The 23,456-nt window shown below is 37.4% G+C and overlaps 1 protein-coding gene across 1 annotated transcript in view; it reads left to right on the forward strand.

The window, feature by feature from the left end:
- The window catches only part of TEX11 (testis expressed 11), a 125,598-nt gene that overhangs the window by 10,692 nt on the left and 91,450 nt on the right, over positions 1–23,456 (forward strand). Inside the window, exons 2-7 of the mRNA XM_028523075.2 lie at positions 1,512–1,633; positions 6,477–6,561; positions 10,690–10,769; positions 12,560–12,640; positions 12,733–12,852; positions 20,194–20,274. Of these exons, the coding sequence (XP_028378876.1) occupies positions 1,512–1,633; positions 6,477–6,561; positions 10,690–10,769; positions 12,560–12,640; positions 12,733–12,852; positions 20,194–20,274 (569 nt within the window). The remainder of the gene's footprint in view (positions 1–1,511; positions 1,634–6,476; positions 6,562–10,689; positions 10,770–12,559; positions 12,641–12,732; positions 12,853–20,193; positions 20,275–23,456) is intronic.

Genomic DNA, 23,456 nt, shown 5'->3' on the forward strand with positions numbered 1-23,456 from the left:
TGATTTGCATTTCTCTGATGATTAGTAATGTTGAGCATCCTTTCATGTACCTGTTGGCCTTCTGTATTTCTTCTTTGGAAAAATGTCTAGAGAGATCCTCTGCTCATTTTTTAAGTTGGATTTTTAAAAATTTTGCTATTGAGTCGTATGCGTTCTTAGTATATATTTTGGATATTATCCCCTTACCAGGCAGATGATTTACAAGTATTTTCCCCATTCTAAACTTTCTTAATTCTATTATCGATACAGGATGGGGCAAAAGTAAGTTTATAATTGTGAGTACATGAAACAATTTATTCCTGTGTTATTTATTAATTATTGTATTATTTTCTATACGAACAACTGTAAACCTACTTTTTGTTCCACCCTGTGTTTTGAGCAAGGGCTGTAATATATATGCCTTTCAGCCTACTGCTTAGCTAATCTTAGAAGAATCAAGATATAGTATGTCTTTTCACAAAGTTATGGGGTAAGGAAGCTACAGATTTTTCTTTTTGTATATGTCTTATCACTTGAGGTGTATAGGTTGTTGGTGGTATGTTTTCCCTAATACTGCTGCTCATGGGTAATAAAGATTCCATGAGCTGTAAAACATTTTTGAGTATATTTGAACATAATTTGTTTTGTGAAATCTTTATGTGAATGTATTTTTTGATGTTTAACTGAAAAATTTTCACTTAGATTTATTGTTAACTCTAGCAGGTTAAATAGCAACTTAAAATAGCTTTCAGAAGTTGCTCTTATAGTATTTTTATGAATTTATGAACATTAACATCTTGCTAGTTGATGCTCAGATATATTTCAAAAATTACAGACATCTAGGTTGTGAACATTTCTGTTACATGAGTTTGGAAAACCCTCAATTTTGATAATATGAAAGGTATCAATTATAATTCTATATCATGCTTTCATTTAAGGAATTCCATGTCTGAGTAAGATTCAACACTATAGAATGTTGAGCTCAGACTGTTTAGAGAATGGTGACGTCATTTGTACAGATTCAGTAGCTGGCTAATGTTGTCACTAATTGGACATGTCATTTTTTTTTCCACAGCATTAGGTCGAGACTTCAGAGACAGGATAAGTTAGCTATGTCCACCAAATGCTTGCAAATATTAATAAGTATTTCAGTTTTACAGGGCACGCATCTAACTCTCCCTTCAGAATTTCTACATTTTCTAGTTTTGCAGACATTATTTATTTCTATTTTATAATTTTAAGATGACCTATAATAACATTGTTTGTGAAGGTAATGCATTTTACTTATTGAGAATGAAAGTGATGATAGTTATAAACAAATGACTCCCAGAGAATATAGATTTTATTTGAAAATTATACTCTACCTTTAGCTAAAAGAAACTTTTTCTTTAGTTTGGTTTTACTCTGAGGATCGTTCACAGTTTCTTCATGTTATATTCATTTGACCAAATATATAGGGACAGATTTTAAAGTGATTTGCTACTTGTAGCCAATGGTGATAGCTCACAGTACTTTCACCATTGTTATTTCAGAAACTGTCCAACTCCTGGTGAAAAGAGATAATTCACCTGACATACCTGAAGCAATTGAGAAAATCTTCATGGACATTGGAAATATCAACAGAAACTCAATGGCTGACCTACCGGATACTCAGGTTGGTATACAAATAATTTTTTTTCAGCCCTGGGTGGTGTAGCTCGGTGGGTTGAGCACTGGCATCCCAGTCAGGGCATACAGCTGGGTTGGGGGCCAGGTCCTCAGTTGAGAGTGTGTGATAGGCAACCAGTTAATGTATCTCTCACATATTGATATTTCTCTCCCTCTCTCTCCCTCCCTTCCCTTCTCTCTAAAAGTAAGTAAATAAACTCCTTAAAATTTTGAAAAAATACTTTTGTTTGATAGCTTTTGATGATATTTAAATTAACATATAAGTAAAAAATGACTCTTGCTAAATACAAAGAAATCGAGGGAAAATAGTTTTAGAAAACAATGGAAAAATATATGCTTAAGTTTAATATTTAATGTGTGACCTCTCCAGGCTTCAGTTTTCTCATCTATTAAAGGAGAATAACAAAACCCACCTCCCAGTGTTGTGAATAGTAAACAAAATAACATATTTAAGGTCCTGGCTGCATAGCACTTAGTCACTAAATAATAGTTCTCTTTTCCTTACCTTTGCAGTATAGTAATAAACTACCTGGTAGTGGGGAACTCAAGTTAAATATAAGCCTTCAGGGGTGCTTTTCTTTGGGATATTTTTATGGTGTTTAAATGAGGGCCTGTCATTTAATTTGGAAATTGTCTTGAGGTTGTGGGACACTTTTGGGAATGTTTACTTTGGGCTAATTCTTCTACTTTGGTGATTGCACACATGGATAGGGGAGAGTAAAGTTTATTCTAAATCTCTCTTTATCTTTTTACATATAATAGCTTTATTTAGATATAATCACAAACCATATAATTGGCTCATTTCAGGTGTACAGTTCAGTGATTTTTAGTATTTCACAGAGTTGTGTACCCATCACCACAATGAATTTTAGAACCTTTTCATCACCTCCAAAAGAAATCTTGCATCTGTTCAGAGATACTCTCCATTTCTTCCCCTTCCCAGTCCTAGACAACCTCTAATCTATAATGTGTGTCTATGGGTTTGTCTAGCCAGGACTTTTTCTATAAATGGAGCAATACAGTATTTGGTCTTTTGTGACTGAATTATTTCACTTACTGTGTTTTCAAGGTTCTTCAATGTTATAGCATGTGTATCTGTACTTCATTACTTTTTAAAAAAATATTTTTAAAATTTATTTTTAGAGAGAGGGGAAGGGAGGGATAAAGAGAGGGAGAGAAACATTGATGTGTGAGAGAAACATTGATTGGTTGCCTCTCGTACACCTGCAACTGGGGACCTGGCCTGAAACCCAGGCATGTGCCCTGGCTGGGAATTGAACTGGCCACCTATTGGTTTGTGGGTCGATGCCCAACCCACTGAGTAACACCAGTCAGTGCATGTACTTCATTACTTATTTTTCTTTTAATTATATTTTATTGATTAAGTGATTACAGTTGTCCCAATATTTCCCCTTTTGCCCCCTCCACCCAGCAACCCCCCCCTCCCTCAGGCAATCCCACCACCATTGTTCATGTCCATGAGTTATGCATGTAAGTTCTTTGGCTACCCCATTTCCTATACTGTACTTTACATCTCCATGGCTATTCTGTAACTACTTATTTGTGGTTCTTAATTCCTTCACCTATTCACACATCCCTCCACACTCCCCTCCCATCTGGCAACCATCAAAATGCTCTCTGTATCCATGATTGTGCCTGTATTCTTGCTTCCTTTTTAGATTCAATTGTTGATAGATATGTACTTATTGCCAATTTATTGTTCACAGTTTTGATCTTCTTTTTCTTAAGTCCCTTTAACATTTCATATAATAATGGTTTGGTAATGATGAACTCCTTTAACTTGACGTTATCTGGGAAGCTCTTTATCTGCCCTTCCATTTTAAATGATAGCTTTGCTGGGTAGAGCAATCTTGGCTGTAGGTCCCTGCTTTTCATCACTTTGAATACTTCTTGCCAGTCCCTTCTTGTCTGCAAAGTTTCTGTTGAGAAATCAGCTAAGGGTCTTATGGGAACTATGCTGTAGGTAATTAACTTCTTGTCTCTTATTGCTTTTAAGATTCTTTATCTTTAACCTTTGCCATTTTAATTATGATGTGTCTTGGTGTGGTCCTCTTTGGGTCCAACTTGTTTGGGACTCTCTGTGCTTCCTGTACTTGTATGTCTATTTCCCTCACAAAATTAGAGAACTTTTCTGTCATTATTCTTTCAAACAGATTTCCAATTTCTTGCTCTTTCTCTTCTCCTGGCAACCTTGTGATATAAATGGTGCAACACTTGAAGTTGTCCCAGAGGTTTTTTTTTTTTTTTTGGATTCTCTTATCTTCTTGTTTGATTGGTTGTTTTTTCTTCCTTATATTCCAAATCACTGATTTGATTCTTGGCTTCATCTGCTCTACTGTGGTTTCCCTGTAAATTGTTCTTTATTTCAGTTCATGTACCCTTTGTTTCTGACTGGAGCTTTTTTTATGCTCCTGAAGTCCTCACTAAGTTCCTTGAGCATCCTCATACCTCGTGTTTTGAACTCTGCATTGATAGATTGCTCATCTCAATTTCATTTAGATCTTTTTCTAGAGTTTTGGTCTGTTCTTTCATTTGAGCTATGTTGCTTTGTCTCCTCATTTTGGCAGCCTCCCTGTGTTTGTTTCTATGTATTAGGTAGAGCTGCTTTGACTCCATGTCTTTTTAGTGTGGCCTAATGTAGTAGATGTCCTATAGTGTCAAGTGGCACAGCCTCCCCTATCACCCAAGCTGGGTACTTGAGGTGTATCCATTGTGTGGCCTGAGTACACCCTCCTCTTGTTGTTGAGCCTTGATTGCTGTTGGCAGGTCAATGGGAGGGGTTTACCCAGGCTAGTTAGCTGCCAGAACTGGCTGTGACCACTGCCCACCAATCTCTGACTGCCATGGAGGATCAGCTTTGCAGGAGCCCACCCCACAGAGCAGATTTATTTCAGCAGGGCTCTGGCACCTGCTCAGTCAGTCCCTTGAATGTGTCACTTATGAAGTGGTCGGGTGGTAGTGTTTTGGTGTGGTCTAAAGCTGTCCACTGGGTGCCCTGGCTTTGGGATCTCCAAGGAGGTGCAGGTCAAGGTCAGCCACCACTTGAGACCTGAGTTCTGCCTGGGGCCACCTGGCACAAAGCTACAAAGCAATAAGCAGATGGCTGCTACTTTTGCTGGGTTTGGAGGTGCCCAGGTAAGACCAGGATGTGAACCAAAGCTGTCTGCCCATAGTGCCAGGCCTGGGGCCACTGAATGAAAGGTACAGGGCTTGCTGAGGCTAGATGCTACTTCTTTGAGAGAATTTAGGAAAATCTGAAGCATGAGCTAACAGAAGCCATTTGTATAGAAAAACCACTGGAAACAGTTTGGGTGGGCCTGCAAGTTTTGTAGAGCATTGCCTCAGGGAATCACCAGGGTGGGGCAAACTGTGAGCCAGGTTGATTGAGTCTCAGATATGGCACCTGCTGGCTGTGTGAGGGGAGGGCTTAGTAAAGGAACAATGGCTTTTGCTGGCACTTCTGTCTTGTGGCAAACTGCTCCTCTAGTTCTCACTCTCATGCCAAATAATTCAGTTCCTCCCCATATGGCTCTGCTGCCTTTCAAGCTGCTCCGCTTGTGCTGTGGTTCAGAGGGAGTGACTCCATGTAAGTCCATGCTGGTCCTTTAAGAGGAATTGCCTGAGACTCCTGAAGCCTCCATCTTCGTCATGCTCAATCTCTGCTGGTTTTCTCAGCCAGAAGTTATGGGGACTTCTCTTCCTGGCACTGGAACCCTGGGCTGGATGGCCTGGTATGTAGCTGGGACCTCTTGCTCCTCAGGGGGCATGTCTGCAGCTGAGATCTCCTCCCAATTTTTAAGCTCCACACATGGATATGGGACCAGCCCATTCCACATCTCTGCTTCTCCTACCAGTCTGTATGTGTTTTGCTTCCTTTAAATTCCATAGTTGGTGGGCCTTCCATTCAGCTCAATTTCATGCAGTTCTTAATGATGTTTGTTCTATAGTGTAGTTGCAATTTTGATGTGATTTTGAAAGGAGACGAGTACTGTGTTTATCTGCACTACCATCTTAACCAGAAGTCCTAAGTATGTATCTTTATGTAGCCCTGTGGTAGGTACTAAAAGTGCTGCGTAAGTCATAATCTTTTTTAAAAAAAAATCTTTACCAAGGATATATTTATTGATTTTAGAGAGAGGGGAAAAGAGAGAGACAGAGAGAGAGAGAAACATCAATGTGAGAGAAACATCGATTGGTTGCCTTTTGTATGCACCCTGGCTGGGGGTCAAACCCGCAACCTAGATATGTGCCCTGACTGAGGCTGGAACTTACAACCTCTGGTGTACGGCATGATGCTCCGACCAACTGAGTCACCTAGCTAGGGTTCAGACAGGATCTTTGATATCAAGGAGCCTGGTTTGGAAATAAGACTAACAACTAAAATAAAGAATAAATTATACAAAATAGTATAATTAATTGCTTAATTATGTGAAACTCAATGAATATAGGAATTCAAGGAAGAGAGAGATCAATGTAAACTGTAGTGGTTGGCTGAAAGCATCATGGATATTCCTGGTGAGGCTGAACTGGATTCCAGTTATGTAAAGAGAATGGAGGGAGTTCTGTCAGTTGAAGTCAATGGCATGAATAAAAGTGAATAAATAGGAACGAAGACGTTGTGTTCATGGGACAGTGAGACAATTACTGTAACAGTGGGCAAATTTGGGGGGTGGGAAAGGCAAATATGATTAGATTATGAGGGGCCTATAAGTGACTAACAGTAGTCACATAAGTCTAAAACATGCAAGAAAAAAATATTGGAGGTGAACAGTATTTTGACTGGCTAAGAAAATGTTTCTCTTGTCTAGATTGAAGAAATGGCAATGAACCTGTGGAACTGGGCCATTTCCAAGAAAGTCGGATTGGATGTAACTGGAGAGCAGAGAGCTAAGTGTACGTATATATTTTGTAACTCATTGTGAGGAGTGTTTTTATCAGATTGTGTTCCTGTAGTTTAAATAAAATTTTGACCAGTTCTTAGATGGAAATTTGTTAAAAGACAACTAAGCAAAACAACCCATAAACAGAGGTTTCTCTGTTTATGGCAAAGACCCTTCCTCAGTTTTATGATTTTTTCAGAAATTAGCTCATATTAATAAAAATTTGAAAGCACTACTGCAAGAAATTGTTTGGTGGTGAACAACAAAGATGATTAAAGGGTGAGAAAATGAGAACTTGAGGAAGCGTTAAAAGACACGGATTATTTTCCTTGGAGAAGATATGATCTGGATTCTGAAGTACCATCAAATGGTAGTTTCCTCTCTCCAGTAAAAATAGAAAGGAAAATGTTGCTATGTGAGGGATTTAGATGGAAAACTCTGTAATGGTTAGTTTCCTCATGAGGTTGGTTGATGAACATTGGACTGAGTTACTGAGAAACACTAGACAAGTTTTTTTCTACCTGTGAGAGCAAACAACAACAGCAACAGCAAAGCAAAAACCCACAACCAAACTCATCTGCTTGGGTGCATTAAATGTGGTTCACTGGCAAAGTTCTAGTGCTTAAGCTAAATGGGTAGGGTCTAATGTGCTCACAGGTGCTGATTGCTAGCAAGGATAGTGATAGTTAATGCAGTTTTGGAAATGCTATTGCCCAATTATAAAGGATACATTGAGGGAAGAACCCAAAAGGGGAATCTCTGGACTGGTTTACTTCGTAAAGACAAATTTTATCGGTATGTGACAAATAGAGTTTATTACCAAGTATTTACCTTTATGAATATAAACCAAACTGTATACAACTTGAGTATAGGTATAGGGTAATTAGCAGTTAATAAAGTCAATTATATACTTACTCATTAGTCCACTCCTCTATTAGGATGTTTTTAGAGAACAATCTCTACCTCTTTAACTCAGATAAATTGTTCAGATCATTGCTCCTAGGAGCCTTAGATCCTGTCGTTATGGTTATGGGGAGGGAAGAGTTAGAAATTTATCCGTGGAGAAACTTTTTACACAGGTGAACTGTGTAATATCAAAATGCATTAATTCTAAACTCCCACCATTCTGCATATTAAGGAATGTTGCTGTGGCTGATTTTTACTGCTTGTCATGTAGGGATTTGGTAGATGAAGTGGGAACTGTAGGCCTAGGACCTCTCCCAATGTACTGACTCTGTGCGTGTTGCAGTTCTTAGTCAGATACTTGAGTATATATACAGACACACACACATACATACACATATGTATGTATATACATAGTACTTTTAAGATACAGTGGAAAACAGGATATAATGCAGGAAGCCTCTGCTTTAAAAGAGTTTTATTTCAAAAGTATTCTGTTGGAAGATATTTTGTCTCCTTAAAAACAAATTCAGTGTGCCTGGTTTATGTTATATGATGAAAAAAAAGTCATCAAGATTTATGGACTACCATTTTTATTACTGGGAAGACTTACAGAACAATGACAAGAAAGAGGAAAGCCAGAATAAATTTTCTTTAATTATAAATTTTCATTTTAGATGTGTTGCATTTAAGGTTACAGTGAGGTTGGAGATATGTATGAGAAAGGTCAGGCTGCCTGTATATTTGGTTGTTATTCACATGGAGATGATTATTGAAGCCACAGGTGTAGTTGAATTATCTAAGGGACAAAATAAAGAGCAACAGTTCTTTTTTTATTTTTTTAAGATTTTATTTATTTATTTTTTAGAGAGGGAAGGGAGGGAGGGAGAGAGAGAGTGAGAGAGAGAGAGAAACATCAATGTGCGGTTGCTGGGGGCTGTGGCCTGCAACCCACGCATGTGCCCTGACTGGAAATCGAACCTGTGATGCTTTGGTTTGTAGCCTGCGCTCAATCCACTGAACTACGCCAGCCAGGCAACAGTTCTTTTTTAAAATTGATTTTTAAAGAGAGAGAGAGACAGAGAGAGAGCACGTGAGAAATCCATTTGTTGTTCCACTTATTTATGCATTTGTTGGTTGATTCCTGTATGTGTCCTGACCAGGGATTGAACCTGCAAACTTGGTGTATTGGGATAGTGCTCTAACCAACTGAGCTACCTAGCCAGGGAAGAGCATTGGTTCCTAAATATTGGTATAATTAAAGATCACCTGTGGAGCTTATTTACCTATAGATGCCTGGGCCCTGCCATTGTTTAAAAAAATTCTCAGGAATTCTCATGCCTGTCAAATTTTCAGAACCAATGGTGTTGATAGAACAGAGTAGTGAGATTTTTAACCTTGAGTCTTTCAAGTCTGGGAAGAAAAAGAACAAGGGTATGAGACCAAAAGATAGGCAAAACATTCTCACTACCCATTCTCTAGAGGAGACTCACTACCCATTTATTGAATACATAGTTCCGATAGGGTTGTCATACCATGTTATGGGAGGTCATAGGTGAAAGGGAAAAGGTAAGACTCCAGAACAAAACTACTGAGCATACATTATGCTTGAGGATCTGGGAAGGAATGGGTCAATGAACAAGAAAAACAAAGAATTCACAAATGCCAGAGGAGACAACACATGTTGTCTCAAGTCAATTCAAATGTCAAGCTGTGGGCACTGATGGAGCAGAGTAAGGCAGATGTAAGGAGTCAATCAGCAGGCACCCATCCAAGATGTATAGAGGGGCCAAGAACAGGCTGAGGAGAAGACAAAGATAGAGCAACAGCAACAAAGAACACATCTTTATACCGAAGGAGCATTCTGTCTCAGCTTTAGCTGCCTTTGGCTGAAGGCTGGTTGGCGATAACTATAAAGAGCTGGCTCAAAAATGTGGGGATAGGAGCAAAGTTCTTAGGCTAAGACATTTCCCACAGAGGGACACTGCTCAAAGCTGTGAGGTCAAGGAAGTAGTGTTTTTCAGAAGGGTTATGATCACTGTGAAATGTTGCTTGTGAAGTCAGGGAAGGCAATCTGTGGGAGTGCAGTTTTAAGCAAAGTGGTACAGCTGCAAAAACATTGCAAGGGCTTAAGGAGATGAGCGAGTAGCAAGAAAATAGAGGTAGTAGATAGACCATTCAATTCAAGAAGCTTGGCAATGAAAGGAAGAGGAGAAATGGAATGGAAGCTTGAAGCCCTATGGGGTTGATTTTTTTTTTTCAAGGAATGCAGATGGATATGTTTGAACGTAGAAAGGAATGCACTGAGAGGGAGGTGCTGACGGTATTTTGGGAGATGGGAAATAATTAAGAGATCAGGGTCCTTAAGAATACTGGAGAATTAGTGAACTTTGGGGAAAATAAAGGAAACATTTTAAAAACTGGAAATGCAAGACAGTGTACATATGATCATTAGTTATTATACTGCAAGATTTTTTTCAGGAATAAATTAACCTCGTTAAGGGGTGAATACATTTTACATTTCATGATGGATCATAAAACAATCTTTCTACTTCAGTTACCCTGTAATTTCAGCTGGAAATCTCTTTTCAACTGAATATGAATTAAAAATGGTTTTAGCATAGGTAGTGTGGCTGCTGAGACCTAACATCAAGGCAGCTAGTTCACTTATATGTGAAGACATCCTTTTAAAAAATTGATTATGTTTTGTGGTAAAAGAAACTACACAAATAAGGAGGTTACAGTTATTCAACCTTTCTATTTTCAGGGGAACTGAACTGTATCATGAAGATATCTGTGTTTTTTAAATTATATTTTAAGAACTTTTACGTCATCTACAGCGAAGAATATATTTAGAAAGTTTCAGTTTTAGGAGAATAATCCACAATTACCCTGTTGTTCAGAAATTTTGTGAGGTGTTGAACAGTTTTAGATTCCAGTTCCACTTAAGATTATTTTGCTGCCCGTGGAACCAGGTGTTTTCAGTGAGTCTTTGGGCTTAAGACCTGCAGAAATTGAACTTTGAAAATTCAGTCTCTGTCTGACTACAGCCTTAAGTGAACGATTCATCTGATAAATTTCAGATCATTTGCTTTTGATAACTGATTTTTAAAAAGCCTTTCAAGTTCTTTTTTAACAACAGTACTTGTTTCACTTCACATCTCCTTTCTCTCTGTAGGTTTAGATAAGAGGAGAATGAATGCTTTGTGTTCATGGGTGTCTAATTATTGTTTTGCAGTACGGCACGTGGCTTGCAAGATGATGTGCATGTGTGAAGACGCAGATGCTCCACCGGAAATCATTCACAGACGGATTTTGGTAAGTCCTAATAAAGTGAGGTCAACGTGTAGATGCAATGAGATAGTCACTACTCCTGTGAAGATGGTTGAAGTTGGGGTGAACCTGGAAGCAGGTTATAGCCTTTAGTGTATCCATGTTCCATTTACGATAATTCTGTGTATTAAAATGAAAGGTCTAAGCAGGGCTATCAGTGTTATTAGAGTGACTCAGTGGACTAAATGTTGACCTTATAATTCAGGATTTGGGAAAAGTAATAGTTTTCTGATCCATTCCTCCCTACCCTCTATTTCGCTCCCTGGAGGCAAGTATGTATTTTCAGTGGAAAGTATTTTTCCAGTGTTTTAAAACAATATTTTATTGAAAATACCAAATGTACACACAAAATTGACTGATCGCCCATTTACTCATTCAACTAGAGGAATCATCAGCACATGACCGCTTTTGTTTCCTCTATATCTCCTCCAACACCACCCCCCCCCCCCGTGGATTATTTTGAAACAAATCCAAAATATATCATTTCACCCATAAATATTTCAATATATGTTTCCAAAGGATAAGGCATCTTTTTTATTCAAACCAACCCAATACCCATTGTCACATCTGATAAAATTTAACAGAGATTTTCTGAAATTATAAATATTCAGTATCCCCTACCCTGCCTGACTTCTCCTTCTCCCCACCTCCACTTTGTTTCTTAGAATCAGGATTAAAGAAAGTCCACACCATATATTTTATTAATAGCCCTCTTTTATTTATTTCTTTATTTATTATTTTATTTTTAAAAAGATTTTATTTGTTTACCTTTTAGAGAGAGGGAAAGGGAAGGAGAGAGAGAGGGAGAGAAACATCAATGTGTGGTTGCCTCTCTTGTGCCCCAAACTGGGGACCTGGCCCGCAACCCAAGCATGTACCCTGACTGGGAATCAAACTGGCGACCCTGTGGTTCACAGGCCAATGCTCAATCCACTGAGCCACACCAGGCAGGGCTCTTTTTTTAAATCTACATCTCCCTCCCACACGCACTTAAAAAAATCTGTTGAATAAATGTATTTGTTGAAGTAACCAGGTTGTTCATGGAGTTTCCTAAATTCTGTATTCTGATGACTGCATCCTCAGCATTATATAATGTAGTCCTCTATGTCCTGTTTTTCCTGTACTGGTAGATTTAGAAGCTTGATCTGATTCAGGTTCAATTTTGTCAAGAACAATTCATAGACTGCATGGTATACTTCCATCAGAGCACTAATGTCTGCTTCTCCCTTCTTTCTTGTCTTGGTGCCCTTTGATAATTTTCGTTCCCAGATCCATTATTTCTGTAAGGGTTCACATATTCTGAATTCTGTATTTCTTTGTTTATTAACTGAAATAGAAACTTCTCCTCATCAACTATGTGGTTACTCTGAAATATACTTTTACAGGAAAGACAGTCTTGATTCTTTCCTTTTATTTAGCATCTTCCAACTTTCTTCAAGTATGTGAGGCATTAATTTTTCAGAATTTTCATATCTAAATTATCCCAGTATTTTCTTTTAATATTTCCTTCGAAGATGCGTTTTCAAATCTGTAAATTTTTTATTATTGCTTTTCTCAAGACAATTTCTCTTAAATTACAGAGTTCAAAGCAGAACACAAAACTCTAATAAATACTGATTGTTGCCTTTTTGTTTCCTGTGGATTATACTACTAAATATGGACAGAAAATTAAATATTTTCTCCATTACCCTCCTCAGCCAGTCTGGAGAAGGTGTGATTGAAAATTTTTTCTTTAACAAAATAAAAAATAAAAACTTCTAATTTCTCTTTTCCAGATGAATATGAAAACAGGAAAAGAATGGGTAGATGTTGGAAATGGTGTGATGGCTGATGATTTTTTTGAAGTTGCCATAAATGTAAGTTACCACTGATTTTTAAGCCATAGCAATTATTAATAACAGTTGTGGTGTTTCACATTATTACATAATATTGTGGTTTTATTTTTCAGGGTCTGGAGCAAATGTATGCCAAAATAATGGAAAATGGCCCTACTGATCCCTCAGTGGATATGCAGAAGTGTGCTGTGGACAAGGATCTTTTAAAAGTGCTTTCTTACCAAGCAGAGTCAGTAAGTATCATAGTCTCCATGGCCTCACAGTGTGGCATTTTGTATATGTAAATGAAAAAGTGATGATGTGTAACCTATTAAAGAAGGTGAGGTGTCATTGGCCTTTCATAAGAATATATTTGACCTTTTTTATCTCTGTTTTGTATCTGAAGGTAACATTACTGATGGTGATTGGTATCTGTGTCAGGGTAGATGAGGTGGGAAAGACTGATATATAACTAAGCATTTTAACCACTGTGTGTATATCTCTCATTTATTTATGGCAGTAGCCTCTACTTGAAACACCTAACTCTGTGACTCTTTTGCATCCAGAGTGTGCCTACAATATGTGCCTAGTAACACCCTTCTCATTTGTGATTGTTCTGGGTTTTTTTGCTGATGTTTTTGAAAAGTCCGCTGCTATCACTTTGGCTGGTGTGACTCAGTGAGTGAGTGCTGGACTGCAAACCAAAAGGTTGCTGGTTTGATTCCTGGTTTGGGTCATGTTCCTGGGCTGCAGACCATGTTGCAGGTCCCTAGTTGCTGGTGTGCAAGAGGCAACTGATCGATGTTTCTCTAGCACATCAATGTTTCTCTCCCTTTCTCCCTCCTTTCCTCTCACTCTAAGAAGTAATTAAAATCTTTAGAAAGTACTAAAGTCTGCTGTTATCAGTGTTCAAAGTTGTACTTTGCGTCTGTTTGGCTTCTGGTTCCCTCCTTTAGTCACCATCAGTTAGGTGTGCATTTTCAGTTGACAAAATATAAGCCAGGATGAGTTTGTGCTCTGTAATTATGTAATTCTAGAAATGAAAGAGACCTTAAATATCATCTAGCATAATCCTCTTATTTTATTTTTAACATATTTATTGAGATACAATTCATATGCTATAAAATTCACACATTCAGAATGTACAGTTGAATGGATTTAGTAGATTCACAGAATTATACAGTCTTTGTCATAATCTAAGATTGAAGCATTTTTATCACCCCAAAATGCAACTCCCTATCTATTACCAGTTACTCCCCATTCCTCCTGATCCCAGTCTAGCAATCACTAAGCTACTGTCTCTATAGATTTACTTCTTATGGACATTTCATATAAATGAAATCATACTATAAGTACGCTTTTGTGATTAGATCCTTCCACTTAGCATGTTTTTTTTTTAAGATTTTATTTATTTATTTTTAGGGAGGGAAGGGAGGGAGACAGAGAGAGACAGAGAGAGACAGAGACATCAATGTGTGGTTGCTGAGGGTTATGGCCTGCAACCCAGGAATGTACCCTGGCTGGGAATCGAACCTGGGACACTTTGGTTCCCAGCCTGCGCTCAATCCACTGAGCTACGCCAGCCAGGGCTCCACTTAGCGTGTTTTCAAGGTTAATCCATGTTGTAACATTTATTAGTATTTCATCTTATTACCAAATAATGTTCCATTCTATGGTCATACCATGTTTTGTTTACCCATTCATCCATTGATGAACATTTGGGTTGTTTTCAATTTTGAGCTATTGTGAACAACCCTACTGTGAACATTCATGTACAGATTTTTGTGTGTACATGTTTTCATTTCTCTTGGACACATACCCAGGAGTAGAATTGCTGAATAACACAATAACTCTGTGTTTAACTTTTTATGAAACTTTATGACTATTTTCCATAGTGGCTGTACCATTTTACACTTCCACCAGTAGTATATGAAGGTTCCAGTTTCTCCATACCTGAGAATTTCATAGTTTCAGCACTTACATTTAGATCTATGATCAATTTCAAGATAATTTTCAGGTATGGTGTGAGGTGGGGGTCCAGCTTCATTCTTTTGCCTGTGGTTATCCATTTGTCTCAGCACCATTTATTGAAAAGACTATTCTTTTCCCATTGAATGGCCTTGGCACCCTTGTCAAAAATCAGTTTATCATAAATGTGAGTTTATTTCTTGACTCTTGATTCTATTCCATTTTGATGTTATGCTAATACCTCATTGTGTTGATTCTAGCAGCTGTGTAGTAAGTTTTGAAATCAGAAAGTATGAGTTCTCCAACTGTTATTTTTCATGATTTTTTTTACACTATTGATTTTTAAGTTTTATTTATTTACTTACTTTTAGAAAGAGGGAAGGGAGTGGGGAGAGAGGGAGAGAAACATCAATTGGTTGCCTCTCACATGTGACCAACCTGGCCCGAAACCCAGGCACGTGCCCTGACCAGGAATCAAACTGGTGACCTTTCAGTTTGCAGGCTGGCGCTCAATCTACTGGACCACGTCAGCCAGGGCTTTCATGATTGTTTTGATTATTTTGGGTCACTTACATTTGCAAATGAATTTTAGGATAAGCTTGTCGATTTATGCAAAGAAGCCAGCTGGGATTTTGATAGGAATAGTGCTGAATCTATTGGTCAGTTTGAAGAGTTTTGCTATCGTTAAAATGTTAAGTATTTTGATTTATGAATATAGGGTGGCTTCCAATTTATTTAGGTTTTGTTTAATTCCTTCAATATTTTTAATTTTTAATTTTTAAAAATTATTTTATTTATTTATTTTTATGGAGAGGGGAAGGGAGGGAGAAAGCGAAGGAGAGGAACATCAATGTGTGGTTGCCTCTTGCACAGCCCCAGCTGGGCAACGTGGCCTGCGACCCAGGCATGTGCCCTGACTGGGAATGGAAGTGGCGACCCTTTGGTTCACAGGCTGGCACTCAATCCACTGAGCCACACCAGCCAGGGCAGAATCTGTTCTCCTATTATGTCTCTCTGACATCCTGGTCCCCCCCACCCAAAAAAGTGATGATATTTCATACAAGATATGAAATATTGGGAGGTACTGGTTTAGACAAGTGCTCTAAGAGTGTAGAAAGCTGAAGGAGATTATTGTGGACTGGGTTCGTCAGGGAAGACACATAAAAATGATATAGGACATGATTTGGACTTTGGAGGAAGGAACAGATTTAGAAAAGTCGAGAAGGGGCACAGGGTATTCCAGGCAGAGCAAAGTCTTGAGCAGGAGCAAAGTTTATAGGCAGAAATGTGCATGTCTTACTTAAGGCATGTTGAATGACCAGTTTATCTGAAGGAAGGTATTTGTACAAGGACTAAGCTTGGAGAAATAAGTTGGGCTAAGTTGAGAAGCCCCAATATACCTCTTGGGAAAAAAGTGCTTTTTCTGTTTTCCTAAAGGCCCTGGGGCGATTGAAGGTTTTAGGGAAGAGGTAAGGTGGCATGAATTGAAGAGTAATCTGGCCATAGTGCTTAGGATGGGTGGAAAAAGTGAATAGATTGGAGGCATGGTATAAGTATGAAATAATGAGAGCCTGGACTACAGTAGTAGCAATAACAATGGGAAGGAAGGGAGTAGATGTAGAAGAAACTGTAACGGAAGCAAGCAAGCATTTATACTCCGTGAGAAGGTCTGAATCACTCTGTCCTTGGAGGCAGGAAAGGGAGGATAATAAGAAAGCTGATTCATTCTGCAGTTACATGTTGGGGAGGGTATAGTAAAAAGTAGAGCAAACAAAAAGGACAAGATGACATGAGAGACGAAGGAGGACTAGAGCAGTGAGAAGAGAAAAACATTTCAAAGAAAATGGGATGATCAGCAGTGGCCAGTGTTTCAGAGAAATAAAGGAAACTGAGGTGGAAGAAAGGGCTATTGGAACTGGCATTTATGAAGATGATAGTGGCCACACAAAGCAGTTTTAGTAGCAAAATAAAATTGGGAGACAGACTGTAGGGAGGAGTTTAAAGGTTCAGTGGATGGTGAAGCAATTGAAAAAATCAGTACTCTCCTGATCCATTAATGTTGTCACTGTGAGGTCAAAACTATTTTTCTTAATAATTCTAAGACATTATTTGCCTTTTTTTTTGCTATGTTGGCATTTGTACTGGGGTGCAAAAGCAATGGTAGGTAAAATTTCTGGCCCTTTTAACATGAACAAAGACAATGGCACACTCTTTCCTAGTAACCATTGTGTTCTTCACTGCTACACACTTAACAGCAAAAAGAACACCAGTTTTAACTTAAAAATATCCTTTGTGATTTAGTAAAATAATTGATTTTATTAAATCTTGAAATTTCAGTACATATTGTTTTAATATTCTACGTAAAGAAAAGGGAAGAGAGCACTTTGGCATAGCGAAGTCTGATGGTTGTCTTCCCTTATGTGATTGTTTGACTTGTGAGCTGAATTAACTACTTCTGTTTTCACAGAATACCATTTTTACTGGAAAGAATGACAGGTAAATTTGTTCATTCAGACTTGGGTATCTAGCAGACATTTTCATAAAAATGAATAGAGTGATAATGTGATTTCAAGGAAAGCACTGACAGTGTTTCTTGTCAGCAATAAAATTTAATTGTTAAGTAACAATTAGAATTTTGGAAAACTTGTACCTCCACCATGAACTTGACAGCCTCCAGGTATTTTTTTTAAAGATTTTATTTATTTATTTTTAGAGAGAGGGGAAGGGAGGGAAAAAGAGAGGGAGAGAACATCAATGTGTGGTTACCTCTCACATGCCCAACACTGGAAAGCTGGCCTGCAACCCAGGCATGTGCCTTGACTAGGAATTGAACTGGCGACCCTTTGGTTCGCAGCCCGTGCTCAATCCACTGAGCTACACAAGCCAGGTCCAGATACTTAAACTTTTATGATAACAGCAATGGCAATATTAACTAATGTGATTTTTTTAAAAGATTTTATTTATTTTTAGGAAGGGGAAGGGAGGGAGAAAGAGAAACATCAATATGTCATTGCTTCTCGAGCACCCCGTACTGGGGAGCTGGTCTGCAACCCAGGCATGTGCCCTGACTGGGAATTGAACTGGTGACCCTTTGGCTCACAGGCCAGCACTCAGTCCGCTGAACCACACCAGCCAGGGCTTAACTAATGTGATTTTTAAATATTTTTTACTTTGAAAAAATTAGAGATTCACAGGAAGTTGCAGAAATAGTAAAGAGAAGTCTGGTGTACCTGTTGCCCAGTTTTGCTCAGTGGTTACATCTTGTATAAATATAGTGCATTATCAAACTAGTAAATTGACATTGGTACAGTCCATGAACCTTATTCATATTTCACCAGTTTTACATGGCCTTGTGTGTGTTTCTATAGCTCTATGCAGTTTCATCACCTGGACAGACTCATGTAACCACCACAATCAAGACACAGAACAGTTCCCTCACCAAAAAGACCCCTTGTGCTTTCCCTTTGTAGTTATACACATTCCCCCAACGCCAGTACCAGGCAACCAATAACCTATTCTCCACCTCTATAAATTTTGTTGCATGGGAATGTTACATAAATGTAATGTATGTAACCTTTTGGTATTGGCCTTTTTAACGTGGCATAATTCCTTCGACAGTCACCCAAGTTTTGCATATCAATAGTTTGTTCTGTATTTGTAAGTAATATTCTATAGTGGTATAGATTTACCACAGTTTGTTAGCCATTCACTGTTGAAAGAATTTGGGTTGTTTGAAGTTTTTGCCTATTGCAAATAGAGTTGGCATGAACATTTGTATACAGGATTTTTTGTGTGGACATAAAATTTCATACTGTGAATTCCACTGTGTGAATTCCACATAATGATATTGAGCATTTTTTCATGTATCTACTGGCCATCTCTATGTCTTCTTTGGAGAAATGTCTAATCAGGTCCTCTGCCCATTTTAAAATTAGGTTATTTTTGGTATTGAGTTTTGTGAGTTCTTCATGAATTTTGGATATTAACCTTATCAGATGTATTGGTGAATATATTCTCCCATTCAGTGGATTGTCTTTTTATTTTGTTGGTCTCCTTTGCTGTGCAAGACCTTTTTAGTTTGATGTAGTCCCATTTATTTATTTATTCTTTTGTTCCTTTGCCTGAGGAGATATGTCAGAAAAATATTGCTACAAGCCATGTCTGAGATTTTACTGCCTATATTTTCTTCTAGGATTTTTATGGTTTGTGGTCTAATATTTAAGCCTTTAATCCATTTTGAAGTTATTCTTGTATACAGTATAAGAAGGTGATCTAGTTTCATTTTTCTGCACATATCTGTCCAATTTTCCTAGCACCATTTATTGAATAAAATATCTTTAGCCCATTGTATGTACTTGCTTCCTCTGTCAAAGATTGACTATGAAGGTGTGGGTTTATTTCTGGGCTCTCTATTCTGTTCTGTTGATCTATGTGTCAGTACCACAGGTTTGATTACTCTAGCTTTGTAGTGAGTTTCAAAATAGGAAAGTATGAGTCCTGCATCCTTGTTCTTTTCAAAATGGCTTTGCCTATTCTGCGTCCCTTCAATTTCCACGTGAATTTTAAGATCAGCAAATCAATTTCTGCAAAGAAAGCCAGGATTTTGATGGCAGTTGTATTGAATCTGTAGTTCAACTTAGGGAGTATTGCCATCTTAAGAGTATTAAGTCTTCTGATCTGTGAACATGGGATGTGTTTCCATTTATTTAGGTCTTCTTTAATCTCTTCCAACAGTTTTTTGTTGGTGTACAAGCCCTAGTAGTTCTTTTGTTAAGTTTATTCCCAATTATTTTGGCTTTTGATGCTAATTTAAGTGGAACTAAGTTCTTAATATCACTTTTGGTTTACTCATTGCTAATGGAGAGACATACAATAGATTTTTGTATATTGGTACCCTGTAACCTGGTTGAACTTGTTTATTTGAGTTTTGTGGACTTCTTTGGATATTTTATATACAAGATCATTGTCATTTGAAAATAGGGATAATTTTATTTAGAAATTATACTTATAAATAAATTTCACAGAAGAGGTGCAAGACTAGTGCACTCAAAATTAGAAAAATGTTGAAAGAATTTAGAGATAAGCTAGTACAGTGTCCTCATTTTATAGATGAGGAAATTGAAGCCATGAGAGCATAAGGTTCAAGGCTGTGCATAATAAATATCAGAGTAACTCTTCTAGCTCCAAGATTAGGTTGTACTAAACTGCCTTTATGGTAATAGCAGACATTCAGAGCAATTTAGACTGTGAGGTTATTGTGAGCCTGTTTTAGGACAAAAGACTGTTATTTAACATTAAAAATTCTTCTAATATAAGACCTATTCAATTCCAGGAAGTATCTGTTAGATGTGGCATTATATTGTAATAACATAGAGTTGTACACCAATTTTGACATTTCCACAAAAAGTAAATGACTTCCAGTCATTCAGTGTCAATTTTGTGTTACCCAAGACTCTTGCCTCTTATTTCTGTGTATTTTGAGCCAGTTATTAATGTTTAGCTAGACTAAAGAATTAGAAAACAAATTAAGACTTTTAAATAACAGTTAAAATATGTTAACGTTGACTTGTAGACAAATAGCTTGTTATTTCATTTGAACTAATTATTGACATTTTTCACATTCCCAGGCAGTTATTCAAGGGGATTTTCAAAGAGCATCTGCATGTATACTGCGCTGCAAAGATATGCTGGTGAGAGTCCCTAAAATGGTGAGTGAAATTTCTGCGTTTAATCTTGAAGAGTTTGAAAATATGTCAAGTTTTAGGAAGAATTATTGCTATTTTATGCAACCCTTTAGAGATTATACTAAAATCAGTTCTACTTAGCTGATCTTTGAAATATTTTGCTTCACTTGTTGCATGAGAGGACCCCCCCCAACCCAGAATTTATTTATAAAAAGTTGTATATTCATTGTTACATGTTTAAACTTCAGGCGCCTTCAGAGTGCTCTCCATTTGATGCAGTACACCTATTAAGACATTTTTTTCTCTGCTCAAAACAGTTTTTGAACTCATCAATTTTGATGCCTTTTAGTGTTTCTGCTGTTTCTTGTTGTACCTCTTCCACATCAGCAAAACGTTTCCCTTTGAGGACTTTTTTCATCTGGGGAGCCAAAAAAGGTTGCTTGGGGTGAGATTGGGTGAATAGGGAGGGTGGGGCACAGGGATCATGTTGTTTTTGGTCAAAAACTGCTGAACACTCAGCAGTGTGGGCAGGTGTGCTCGTAAATCCCCCATCATGAAATGGGCAAAAGTGTTGAGTCTTCAAAAAAAAATTTCACAGAAGCTCCTCACAATAACACCAGCTGGTGCACTGATACAGATGGGTCCCTAGAACACCCGCCTAGTGGGGGAAGTCTGTACTACAAGGGGCTCGCCCTCCAGAAGATAATTCTGGTTTTTGGGGGGTCCTTCTTATCCTAGAAAAGGTGTTTAAAAATAAATATGGGTTATTTCTTAAAATTTCTTTGCTTTCCCTGTTATTATCAAACCATTTTGCTAGTATTTCCTCCATATTTTGTGCTATGTGATAAAAGAAAGAAAAAAGTTTATTTCTCTGCTGGCAAGTTTAACAAGCAGTTGACAATATCACTGCTATAGTATTTTACTATACTGGGATTTGGGGGTGTGAGATATTTGATAGGATAAATAAAATCTGCTTCCCAGACTGTATCTCATCAAATTTCCAGAGTTAGTAAGCTTTTATTTTTCCACTTTATCTGCCTTTTCTATTCTTTCTCCCCTATTTCAGTGCCTATGCCTACTTCATGTTTACTCTCACAGAGGGAATTGGTAACAAAGATATATTTGGATGTTAAGGAGAATGTTCCCAGGGCTCCATAAATTGTACTTGCTTGTGAGACTGGTCTTATTTTACCCCTAATTCCATGTTATCATGTAGAACTTAATTCAGTAAATATTTATATATTGCCAATTAGATGCTAGGTGTTCTTCTCAGCTGTAAATTTTTTAAAGCAATTTCATATTTACAAAAAATGTTCCAAGAATAGTTTAAGGAACTGCTGTATACCCTTTGCCCAGAGAACCCATCCCAGTTTCCCAGTACTGTCCTTTATACAGAATGGCGTCAATCTGGGATTGTACCTGGTCCCTAGTTTCTTTTTATCTGGAACACTTCCTCACTCCTGGATTCACTTTCATAACCTTGGTAGTTTAGAAGATTAGAGACCAGACATTTTATAGAACGTGACTTAATTTTATTTTTAATTAAAAATTTATTATCAAGATATAATCAGCCATATAACATTGTGTAAGGTTGAGGTGTATGATGTCTTGGTTTGATACAGTTATATACTGCAATATGATCACTGCAGTGGCATTAGCTAACTAACACCTTTACCAGGTCACAGGTCATCTTCTGGTATGTATTGACAACAGTTAATCTCTGGTCTCTCAGCAATTTTGAAATTTATAATACAGGACTGTGGGCTGTGTTGTGCATTAGATCTCTATAACTTATTTATCTACTAGTTTCACATTTGTACCCTTAAATAATACTTCTTCAACTTCGCCACCCTTAATTTGGGTGTTTAGAGTTTCCTCCATGCAGTTGCCAATGGCCAGGCACAGACAGTGTCTGACATGGGTCTGTGCTGGAGTCCATCCCAAGGGGTCCAAAACCAACATGCCAAGTGGCAAGATTCAGACAACATTAGATTAGCATCCAACAAACTTCACAGACAAGTCTTCTACTTTGTTCTTCTTCAATATTGTCTTAGCTCTTCTTGGCCTTTTAGTCTTTCATATTAATTTTTTGAGTTAGCTTGTCAAGTTTGGTGAAAAACTATTAGGATATCGTTGAATTGCCATTGGATTTATTGATTAATTTGGAGAGGTTCATTATCTTTATAATATTGAGTACTACCCATGAGTTCGATACATCTTAATTTATATAACCTTTAAAGTATTTCAACATAGTTTTGTAATTTTCACACTCGATTGTTAGCATAAGTGATATATTAAAGATTATATATTTTTAACTTTTCAAAAAATCTGTATTTAAGGATATGTTTTTTATTGATTTTAGAGAGACGGGAAAGGAGAAAGAGAGAGAGAAAGAAATATCACTTGGTTACCTCCCACATGTTCCCCAACCGGGGACCAAACTCGCAAACTTTTTGGTGCACAGGACAATGCTCCAACCAACTGAGCCATCCGGCCAGAGCTTAAAGATTATATTTTTGATTTTTTTGGTCATTGGTATATAAGGATGCAGTTTTTATAAATGCTTATTTAATATCCAGTAACTTCTCTGAGTTGTCTTACTAATTCTAATAATTTTATCTTACAGTTTCTTAGATTGTTTGCACTTGCATGTTTCTACCATCTCCTTTTATTTCTGTTGCTCTCTATTTCACATTATAACTTACTAGAGGACAGAGAACTTTCTTTAATATGCTTTGTATGTAGAGTTAATAGACATTGAATTGTGTATTGAAAGATATGACAGGAGATTCTTAGATGGTGTGTAGGGAAAGAAAACTTGGTATCTTGTGCAGTGTTAGAGCTGATGAAAGGAAAAAGAAATGTACAGAGAGAAGAAAGATGAATTAGAGAACATAACATATATAACAGAAGAGTAATTATGCCTTCATCAAGATGGGGCTACTAGCAAAAGACCTTTAAGTCCAGAGAGTTAATAGTTATTTTATTTGGTTGGTAGGATTAAACTCTTAGCAAAGTCATTTCAATTCTAAAGGTCAGTGAAAGTATTTAGGTTTTTTTTTTATGTGCTTAAGGTTTAGACAAGGGACCTGAAAACCTAGGACAAAATCTGATAATGAAAGGAAATGATTAGGTAAAGGTTGGGGAAGAGCTAACATAGTGAGGTTTTTTAAGAGAGAGAGAGACACATGGCTTTTGTTGTTCCA

The sequence above is a fragment of the Phyllostomus discolor genome, chromosome X (genome assembly GCF_004126475.2).
Source record: "Phyllostomus discolor isolate MPI-MPIP mPhyDis1 chromosome X, mPhyDis1.pri.v3, whole genome shotgun sequence".
Lineage (NCBI taxonomy): Eukaryota > Metazoa > Chordata > Mammalia > Chiroptera > Phyllostomidae > Phyllostomus > Phyllostomus discolor.